This window comes from Pteropus vampyrus, unplaced genomic scaffold (assembly GCF_000151845.1).
Source record: "Pteropus vampyrus isolate Shadow unplaced genomic scaffold, Pvam_2.0 Scaffold16, whole genome shotgun sequence".
Taxonomy (NCBI): Eukaryota; Metazoa; Chordata; class Mammalia; order Chiroptera; family Pteropodidae; genus Pteropus; species Pteropus vampyrus.
Window position 1 is genome coordinate 11175222 of NW_011888797.1, and position 10950 is coordinate 11186171.

General features: G+C 47.6%; 1 protein-coding gene across 1 annotated transcript in view; it reads right to left on the reverse strand.

Moving 5' to 3' along the window:
• The window catches only part of PLA2G6 (phospholipase A2 group VI), a 51183-nt gene that overhangs the window by 35667 nt on the left and 4566 nt on the right, over positions 1–10950 (reverse strand). Inside the window, exon 2 of the mRNA XM_023527462.1 lies at positions 9648–9901. Within this exon, the coding sequence (XP_023383230.1) occupies positions 9648–9901 (254 nt within the window). The remainder of the gene's footprint in view (positions 1–9647; positions 9902–10950) is intronic.

The window sequence follows — 10950 nt, forward strand, 5'->3', positions numbered from 1 at the left end:
CCCATACCTGGGTATATAACAGTAAAACTACAAAACATAAAAGACAAAGAGAACATCTTCAAAGCAGCTGGAGGAAAAAAAGACCTGTTATCTTTAAATAAGCAATAAGACTGACAGTTGACTGCTGCCAGAAACAATGGAAGCGAGAAGAAAATGAAATCACATCTTTAAAGAGATAAAAGAAAATAACTGTCAGCCTAACATTCTATTCAGTGAAGTTATCTTTCAAAAATAAAGATAAAATACAGTCATTTTCAGACAAAAATGAATGGAGAAGATTCACTGTCAGCAGACTTGCACCAAGAGAATTACTGAAGGGAGTTCTTTAAACAGAAAGAAAACTATCCAAGATGGAAGTATGGTAATTAGCAGGAGGGAGTAAGGAAGAATGGAAAGGGGAAATATGCAGGCAAATCTAAATCGACTGTTTATAACAACCACAGTAATGGTTAGGGGTAGATAGATATAGATATAGATATTTACATATATATTTTTTTAATTAAAATACATCACAATAATATCACAAAAGGCTAATGAGATGGATAAATGGAACTGAAGGGTTCAAGGTTTCTGCATTGTCAGGAAAGTGCTGAAGTACTAATAAAGGTAGACTGTAATAAGTCCTATCGCAATCTTCATGATAACTACTAAAACAATAAAACAACTAATGGACAGGAAAATGCCATTAATATAAGTATAGCAGCATTTGGCTTAAACAGAGCCAGAAGTTGGTTCTTTAAAAAGCCTTAAAAAAACAATAAATCCCCAATGAATCTGAACAAGAAACAGAGGAAACACAAAGTACCACTTCTTTAGATCTTTCAGATATTAAAAAGAAAAAATAGGATATTATGAACAACTTTATGCCAATGAATTTGACGAGTTAAAGCGTACAAGTTCCTTGAAAATATGACATATCAAAACTAATACAAGAAAAAAAAAATTTGGTAGTCCTATATCTGTTAAAGAAATTGAATATATATCTTAAAAGCTTCCCACGAAGAAAACTCTAGGCTCAGATGGCTTTACCCATAACTTCTTCCAGACGTTTAAGAAAGAAATAATATCAATCTTAAACAATTTTCAGAAAATAGGAGGATTACTTCTCAGTTCTTTTTATAAGTCCAGCATAAAGCTGACACCAAAAACTGATTAGAACAGTTTTAAAAAGAAAATTACAGGATGATATCTTTCATAAACATAGATGCTGAAAATCCTAAACGAATATTTGATTTCATCCAGCAATATGCGAAAAGGATACGTCATGACAAGGAGAGATTTATTCCAAGAATATATGGCTGCTTTAACATTTGAAAATTAACAGTCAATGAATGTAATTCGCCAGCCTGACAAAATGAAGGTGAAACTAACAAGTGAATAGATGCAAAACTCAATTATTGCAGTATAAGCATTTGAAAATATATGACACCCATTCATGATTTAAAAAAAAAAAAAAAACTCTTAGAAAACTGGGAATAAAAAGGAACTTCCTCAATGTAACAGAGGTTATCTACAAAAAAAACTGGAATAAACATCATACTTAATGTAAAATGTTGAAGTTTTCCCTTTTGAGATCATAAATGAGATAAGAATGTTTGCCTCGCCATTATACTGACTATTCTTACCAGTATGGCAAGAAAAATAAATAAAAAGTGTAAGGATTGGAAAGAAAGAAATAAAACTGTCATTATTGATAGATGATATAATTGAGTTCTTAGAAAATTCAAAAAATCTTACAGATAAATTATTAAAACTCATAAATGACTTTTGCAAGGTTGCTGAACACAAGATGAATATACAGAAATTAACTGCATGGCTATATAGAGCAACAAATGGAAAATTAAATTTTAATAAATATCATTTATAGTAACATCAAAAAAATTCAAACACTATGAATAAATCTAATAAAATATGTCTAAAACGTCTGTGCAGAAAACTACAAAGCATTGAGAGAAATTTTTAAAAATCTAATAGGAGGGTATTCCTGGTTTCTAGATTGGAAGATTAAATAATATAAAGTTGTTAATTGTTATAAAACTAATCTATAGAATCAGTGCAATCTCAATAAAAATATTGAGACCAAAAGGTTTTGTTTGTTTGTTTGTTTGCTTCTTTGCTTGTTTTGTGTGTGGAACTTTTCTCTTGTAAAAAATGCAAAGAGCTAAGAATAGCCAAAATAATCTTGAAGAAGGTCGAAGTGATAACTTGCTCTACCGGATATCAAGATTTATCATGAAGTTATAGTAAGACGGCATAATATTGGTGCAAGAAAAGGAAAACAGAACAGTGACTAGAAGTGAATCCATTCAGAGAGGGACACGGATTTATGACCAAAGGGGCGTTCTAGAGAAGTAAAAAGGAATAGTTTGCAATACAAGGGCCTGGGAAAATTGGATCTCCAGATGAAAAACAAGAAAAAGCAATCTGAGTCCTATTTCACACCATATATTTTTTTAAAAAGCAATTCCAGGTATACTATTAATCTAGTTATAAAAAAAAAAAAACAAAATAACAAAGCTTCTAGAATATAGAAAAATACCCTCTTGACCTCATGGTAAAGAAGGAATTTCTTAAATAGTACACAAAAGCATACTGTAAAAAACATGAATAAGTTTAACTTCCTTAAGACTAAAGAACTCTAGTTTATCGATAGGTGTCATTAAGAAAGTACAAAGACAAGCCATTGAGTGGGTGACAGCAACAGAGATGCACAAAACAACCCTGCTAAAACGCTAAAAAAACCAAAACTTTATTTTTTAAATGTTCGAGAGATCTGAGGAGGTACCTTACTTACTGAAGAGGACTGCGAACTGGTTAACCAACTCATCAAAAGGTGCTCAACTTCATATGTAATCAGACAAATGCAAATCAAAGCCATAATAACATATTACTACGCACCCGATGGAATGACGAAATTCTTTTAAACTGGCAAAACTAAGTATCAGAGGATGTGAATTAACAAGAAATCTCATACGCTGCTGGGAGGAATTATCCACTAAAGTTGAGAATACGTGTGGCCTCAACCTAGCAATTCCACTCCTAGATGGACGTGTAATAGAAATGCATGCACACACGCACCAAGAAAACTAGACCCCAATTCCCACCAACACTAGAATGAAAAGTAAAATTGCAATCTAGTTACGCAGCAGAATCCCACTGCACTGAAAACGACTGACCCAGCTGCGTGCAAAAACATGTAAATCTCACAGACAAAATGCCGAGCAAAGAAGCCAGACGCAAAAGCAATTTCCGTGAGAGTCGGGTTGAAGGTTACCTTTCTTTGGGGGAAAGGGGACAAAAGCGGGGCTTCTGGAGTGCCACAGCTTCCTAAATCTTGACATGGGTGGTAATTAGAGTTGTTCGTGATAAATCATTGAGTCAGATGTACTTTTCCATAAGTGCGTTCTTTCTATTTCACCGTTTTTAAAAAGTTACAGAGAAAAAACAGATGAATTGAAGACAGCCGAATACAGGCAGTGTCTGAGGCGAAAGTGGAGTCGAGGAAGATGTTTTTTAACGCGCATTTGTATAGTGATGGAAAATATCCAGAAAAGAGGGGGGACGGTGTAGGAGACAGAGGAAAGAATTGCTGAAATGATGTCCTGAAGCGGATGAGCGGGGATGGTGACCGTGATGGGGGGAAAAGCCTCAATGAGACCCTCGGATGGTGCATCTCTGGTGACAACAGGGAAGGCCCACTACATGAGTGCGGGTGTAGGCAGAGGGGGCGGAGGGAGATTGTGTTCCCACTGAGACAGAAGCCAGGTCATCAGCTGAAGGTAAGCATGGAGAGGAGGGGCTGGAGGTGGACGAGAGGGGAAGGCATGCCTTCCAGGAGAGCTGGAGAAGGACAATCTGGGGCAAGGCAGGACTCTGCTGCCCTGCAGGCCTCTCCAGGCTCACAGGCTCACTTGTGGCTCACGACGTGATCTGAAGGTAAGACCGGTGGGCATGGAAGGGTGTTCCTTCAGCCACGTGGAGAACTGGAATTAATCGGTGTTGGGTTTGCCAAACGTGATGGAGAGAGCGCAACGAGAAAGCGGAGAGTGTATACAACGGTGTGATTATGATAATGGGCCATGGTGTTGGCATTGGGTAAGGGATGACATCCATGAAAGGGACAGGGACTGTGAAAGGGTAAAAGAACCAGTCCAAGGTCTGCGGGGGTAGAGGAATTTGGCATTCAGAGTAGACAGAGGAGCTGGAAAGACAGGAGGCAGAGATGAGGATGTGGGGTGCTGGAAACCTGTATTTATGGAAGAGCTGCTGTTACTGGTGATGACAAGGTCAGGGATTGGCCCTGTGAACCAGGAGGGATCAGGCGCCAACAGCCCTGGGTGTGAGGAGGGGCGCCCTGTGAATACTGCAGCCACCGAGTCAGGACAAAGTCGGGACTGACCGAGAGGAGCTGAGCCAGCGCAGCTAACATCTTGAGGATATGGGGAGTGCCCTGGGGGTGCAGATGCCTGCCACCAGGAGGGAGAGAGGGTGGTATCACAGGATGATGTGACATTCAAGTCTGAGAGGTGAGGAAGACCCTGTCCCACCTCCAAGCCCAGTGGGGGAAAGACTGGAAGAGAAAACTCTGGAGAGGCCTGCAGGGCAGCAGCGTCCTCAGGGAGGGCCAGGTTTGGGGGAGAACGAGGTGAAAGAAAGATGCAGAGAAAAGGCTGAGATCTAGAAGCCTCATGGTGCTGTGTCTTTCTTGTCTTCTCAAACTGAGCCCCTAGACTAAAGCCACCTGTCATCAGCTCTGGGAAGCCTCTGCCTTGCTGGAAGCGGCCTGCGGATAAGCCTCGGGGGGTCTGAGAACTTCCTGAAATTGCATGCCAATGTGTGGATGTGCATTTGAGGGAAGAGAAGGTCCCCTGAACTTCTCAAGGGGGGTCCTGGACCAAAAAATGGCCAAGAAACATTAGGCTACAGGGGTTTCTAACTCTCCGGTTTCAAAGCCGAGCACAAGCCCTTCCCCGCCGGTTCTCCAAAGCGCCCTTCCTCTGTGCCGCCCTCCAAGCCTTCGCTCATCTTTGCCCTCACCCTGCACTGCCCTGTCTCGCACGCCTTCTCCTGGTGAAATCCTCCTCACCCCTTAAGGTCCACCTCTAACCCAACTACCTCTAAGAGGCCTTTCCCAATCCCCCAACCCATCAAGCCCACTGTTACCTCCTGTGGTCAAGGATTCATTCATCCAGTGACCAAGTATTTACCGTGCACCTACTGGGTGTCGGCCCTACACTGGGCATTAGGAGAAATGACTCAGACCCTGGCCCCGTCTCCTAGGAGCTCTGCAGTCTAATGAGGGAGACAGGTGTGCACACAGACATGTGGTGATCTAAGCCACGAGGGGCTGACCGACATAGGGACAGTGCTGAGGGAGAACAGAGGGGTGAGGACACAGGCCACTCAGCTCGTCTGGGGTTTCCTGACAAGCAGTTTTATGGCAAAGTCCCAGAGCAGAAGTGCAGAGGGCCTCAAGAGTCAGCCCTCTTCCAAGAAGTGAAGATCACATGTCGCACACACTTTTCTCATGCCTCCCAGGATGCCTGGGAAGTGTGACCCTGCTTCTGCTGAGACAGCAGTGAGGGCTGGCGGGTTTCATCAAATATCGTATGTCACAGTAAATGTCAGCAGTCAATGATTAATTTGTACCCGGAACGCCAATATGGACATTATCATAATGTACACAGCAATGCTACACGTGACCGCCCCAGGGCTCACAGCAGAAGAGCTGGGGCTCTGGACCATATGTCAGGCCAGGGGCCTAGGATGGGCCCAGATAAGCTGAGCCCCGCCCAGCACGCCACACTGCCTGATGTTCCCGTGGAAGGAAGAGGTGGGTTCTTGAGCTAAAACGCCTGGGACTGAATGCCAGCTCTGCAACTGACCAGCTGTGTGACCTTGGGCAAATTACTTAAATTCTTAGAGCTGTGTTCCCTCCTCCACAGATAAGAGCCCCACCTCCTGGGGCTGTTATGAGGATGAAGGGAGTTAACACTGAGATGGGTCCTGGCGTGCAGGAGGAGCTAATAAAGCAGACACTGTGACTGGAGTCGGTGCTGTCGATGTCAGCCAGGGTCCAATCCCTCCACCCAGGAGGGGTGCTGTGGGACTCACTGGCCTTAGGTAATAAAAGCTGGAGGTTCAGAAGATCCTGATTCCTTCCTCCATCCTGAAGCTACGCCTGCCAGCTACCAGCGGCCACAGAACAGCAGGAACACCTCTACCTGGAGCCAAGGCTGGATGCGGGGCCTCGACAGCCACCTCTAACACCTTACTTAAGTACTTACAGACAGTTCAAAGCCCTCTGGGCAAGTAAAAGAGGAGACATTTAAAGGACAGAGCCTCCTGAAGAGGACATCTGGTATAGTAAGCCTTCTCTCTACAAAGAGCCGTCGGGGAGAGCCCTGTGATGACCATCCCCAGTGAGAAGCCCAGGGCTCTGGCACAGTGCCCCGAGCCCACCCCACCGCAGCCCTCACTCTTGGGCACACCACGGACCTGGGAACTGCCACTGGCAACTCTTCATAACCTCCCCTCCAGCAACTCCTTTTCCAACCTCCACTCTCGCTTGCCAGCTCGCCCCCTCGACAGCCCTGAATCCAACAGTCTCTCGGCCCTGACAGAGGGCCTGGCAGCCCTCAGTAAACACTGTTAAAACCAAAGGAGTAGTATATCACATTCGTCTCACAAACCTGACATGTGCCAGGCACCCTGCTGCGTTCTGGGCAGTCGTACCGGGATGAACAAGACAGACCCAGCCCCTACATTCATGGGGTCTGTGGTCACCAGGAAGGAGGTCTACTGAGCTCAGGGATGGGGTGCTATTGGGGACACACAGCAGAAACACCTACTCTGGCCTGAAGCCCAAGGAAGAACAACTAGACGTGAGGCTAGCAAAGAAGGGGAAAGTGTTCTAGGCTGAGGCAAGAGTCTGAGTGAAGGCCAGGAGCAGAGGGTGGCCAGAGCTGAGACCAGAGGGAGAGGCAAGGCCCCAAGAGGGGCCTTTCTGAGCCACGCTAGTCATCTGATAATGTTAAGGAAAGAGAAGCCCTTAAAGAGTTAAGCAGAGGAGTGCGCAAACAGATGAAAGATCATTCTAGAAAGATCATTCTGACAGCAGCTTGGAAGAGGATGGGAGGAGAGCAAGATGGTACCGGAGCAACAGGCCAGGAGGCAGGGAGCAGCAAGAGTCCACCTGCACCATGCCCACCACCTGCACCATGCCCACCGCCTGAAAAGAGAGCCAGCGGCGAAATGGAGAGTAGCAGGACCCCTGGTTTTGGAATGGTGTGTGGCTGGAATACACTCTCCGGACTCCCTTATGGTTCACTATGGTCATGTGACTAAAATCCTAGTCAATGGGACTCAGGTGGAACTTCCAAGAAGTGTCCCTAAGGAGAAGGAGACTGCCCATCTTCACCCTGTCCTTCTGCCTTTCTGCGGGCTGGATCTGGCATGGCCATCTGGGACCATGTGGTGACCTAGAGAATGGAGGTCACACACGGTGAGCAACATCACAGAGGGAGACAGCTACCACAGTGGCCCTATCTGCCGTGGCTGTCCCTTAGGAGAAAACTAAAACTCAATTCTGTTTAGCCACTACTGTGTTGGGCTTTCTATCGCTCGAGCTGAACCTAATTGTAACTGACAGAGAAGCAGCAGACTCGAGATTACTTGGAAAGAGAACCCGACAGAACTCGGTTAAGGACCCGGATCTAGGGGTGAGGGAGAACGAAGAATCAGAGATCACTCCTAGGTGTCTGGATTGCACAACCACAGAGATGGGCGGTGATGCCATTTGCTGATGTAAAAATGCTTGTGTGGGAGCAGGTTAGAGAGCAGAGCGGAGAATCCAGAGCCGGGTGATTCCTGGCATTCTGAGAGGAAATATGAGCTTAGCTTGAAATCCTACCCAACAATGCTTATTCTGTCTAAAATCAACAGAGCGGCACAGGAAGAGAAATGGTTTAGGAACCAGAAGACACAGATTGTGTTTCTTCACTGCTTCCTGTGCAACTCTGGAAAAATCATTTCTCATCCCCGAGCCTCAGTTTTCTCATCCATAAAATGGAACGCCTTCCTTGCTTACCTCATCAGGTCGCTGGAGGACATGCCACTGTACCATATCTGTCAGCTGTAAGGTGCCACCCAATCAAGGGTAGTAATAGCACAGGTGTCGTTAATAAACTGTTCACAAAGGGTTTAACCCCCTGAGACGGAAGTCGGCCCAGAGTGGAGCCCAAGCTTCCCGAGACAAAGCTAGAATCCTGTCGAGGAATATTTATAACTGAGGCGGACCTGGTGATGATTTGCACAGGGAGGGTGTAGGGCCGCCAGGGCAGGACACCTCAAAGGCACAGATGAATGGACCCACTGGCCCGGTCAGCTGTGCATTCCTGAAGAGCAGCCCCCAGCTGTGGGCCTGGGGAAGGGTTCTGAACAAGGCCAGCCAGAGGGCCGTCAGCTCAGGCCCATCTGAGCCCAGTCGGGACTAGTCTTGCTGTGTTGAAACTGGCCATTGGACTGTGTTCTTTGCCCAAGTGCCTGCTTGGGTGCCTCTGCCTCAGTTTCCCTGTGGAGCCAGGCCCTGACAGGCTGGTGTCCTGACACCCTGCCTCACTCGTCTCCTGGTGACTGGACCTCGACTTCCCAGTTGCCACTTTCAGAGACTCCTGCTGCCACACCGCCTCAGTCAGAGTGATCCTGAGGCTCCCTCCAGCCTGACCTCTCTCCCAAGCCCTGGACACACCCAGGCCCCGGCCAGACCCATCTGCCTGCGGGTCCCCTCCCTCAGGCCTTGACAGGTCGGGAACAACCCTATCCACTCTGTTCCTCCAGATACACTACTACTCACTCTTCCAGACACAGAGCAGCCCACCAGGAAGTAGTCACCTCCTGTTCCCACTGTTCAGGGGGCTCTGCCTCTGTCACAGCACTCCTCACACTGCCTGGCTTGCAGGTGGCCTCGCCCAAGGACTGCATGTTCCTTAAAGGCACAGAGCATGTCCTAGCATCTCGCAGCACCAGCTGAACCTGGCCCAGGGCCGCAGACTCCAGAGACACTGGAGGTGCTCAGTGCATGCTGACTGGATGGGGGACAACAGGATAGCCAGAGGGATGGATGGATGGATAGAAAAAGGGCTGTCGGCACCAGCCCAACTCAATGCCAGTCTGCAGGAGCCCAAGCCCCTCCGGACCCTGCATTCTGGGTCCTTAGCCACTCCTCTCCCCTTTTCCCACAGCCCTGCAGCTGGCTTCCTTTCACTCTGGCCCATAGGAGACCCTGAGAAGTGACAACTGTCCACCCCTTAAAGGCTCTCCTGAAAGGGCAGTCATACCTTTAAAGATCCAGGGCTACAGATGACCCCTGGGCCTTACCTGACTGACCCTTCTCAGCTTCACCCCCTTTCCTCTTCCCTCCAACCGCAGGGTCAAGCCTTGCCAGGAAACAGCCCAGTCTTCTGTTCCTGCTGCCAGGACCCTGACAGGCCAGGTGTGGAGTCGAGGAAACCCCTCCCTCCACTCAAGAGCAGTCCCCTCTCCCACCTCTCTCCTGACTCCTCAAACATAGACCCAAAGAAGTGGCTTCTGAGCCAAGAAACCTCCAGTCAGAGGAAAGGCGTGAGTTGTAGCTGATCATCACCCACCGGAATCCACTCTGTGAGTTCCTGGGGTTGACCAGGATGCAGTCCCAGGTGCGATTGGAGGTGTTCTGGAACAGAATCAGCTGCCCTTCCTCCTGAACCCGGACACTCAAGATGTAGTCGGCCACAGACACCTCCTTCACCCGGAACGGGTTAGAGAACATGTTGGTGACGCTACTGAGGGTATTGACCAGGCGGCCGAAGAACTGCATCTTCTGCGGGGCTGGTGAGGAGGCCCCACCGCCTTCCCCCTCAGTCTAGAAGAAAACGGGGTCTCTGGTCAGCTGGGCTCGGTCTCCCATGCCCACCTCACCAAGCGCAGCGGTTTCCTGCCCAGGCACCCAGATCGCTGCCCACCAGCGCAGTTTCCCTGATTCTGGGCGTGGAGGGACCTGCAAAGGAGGCGAGAGAGAGAGAAACGGCACTGAGTGGGAGGTAAGAAGGCCTGACGGGCATTACAGAGCCGCCATTGTGCACAGGTGACCGGACTGTCCTGTCCCAGACCCAGTTTCTCCAACAGAGACTCAGTTTCCTCATCTGTAGCGTGGAGCCATATCGCTCAAAGGAGCGCATGCTACAGGTGATCCCGCCCTGTGAAAATGGAGTTCTCGCCATGTAAGGTGTAGGGTCAAGCTTTCTGGTACTCGAAGAGCTTGGTATGGATCATTTCAATTCCACAAACAAAACCAGTGTCCCCTCTACTAGAAACCGCAAGGGGACCAGGATGGTCTCACACTCTGTCAGGGGCGGGGGAACTGTAAGCATTTGTCCAAAGCCTTTCATATCTGCTACCCTGGTTTCCCAAGAAGCTCCAAGGGAACTCAAAACCCAGCTTCCAGGAAATAAATGTGCATGAAAGGACTGGACACAGTGACCACATATTTGAGTGGAAATTTTACATTTCATATTCACAGGGTCCCAGTTTATGCCATGGAAATTGTCCCCAGTTTGGATGACAGAATTAGATGTCTTGTTCTTTTCTGGGTTCTCAGAAAGCGTGCTGCCTTCCTAAGACAGTGCCACCAGTGTCAGGTGACAGTTAACTGGTGGCCACCCTCTGCCTCTGTGCCACAACGTCACCTGCAAAAGAGCAGGTCAGACAAGGACAAAGAGTGAACGTGTGGGCGCCCTGGGGGAAAGTGGACATGTGAATGGACACTAGTCACAACCTGGCCCATGTGTTGAGGAGAGTATCAACTTTAGGATAAAAGGAACAACAGGAGGCCTCATTGAATCACCTAAATAAGGAGTAAGGGTCAAAATGATAACATCAGGAGACATTAATTGAGCACTTACGAGATAGGAG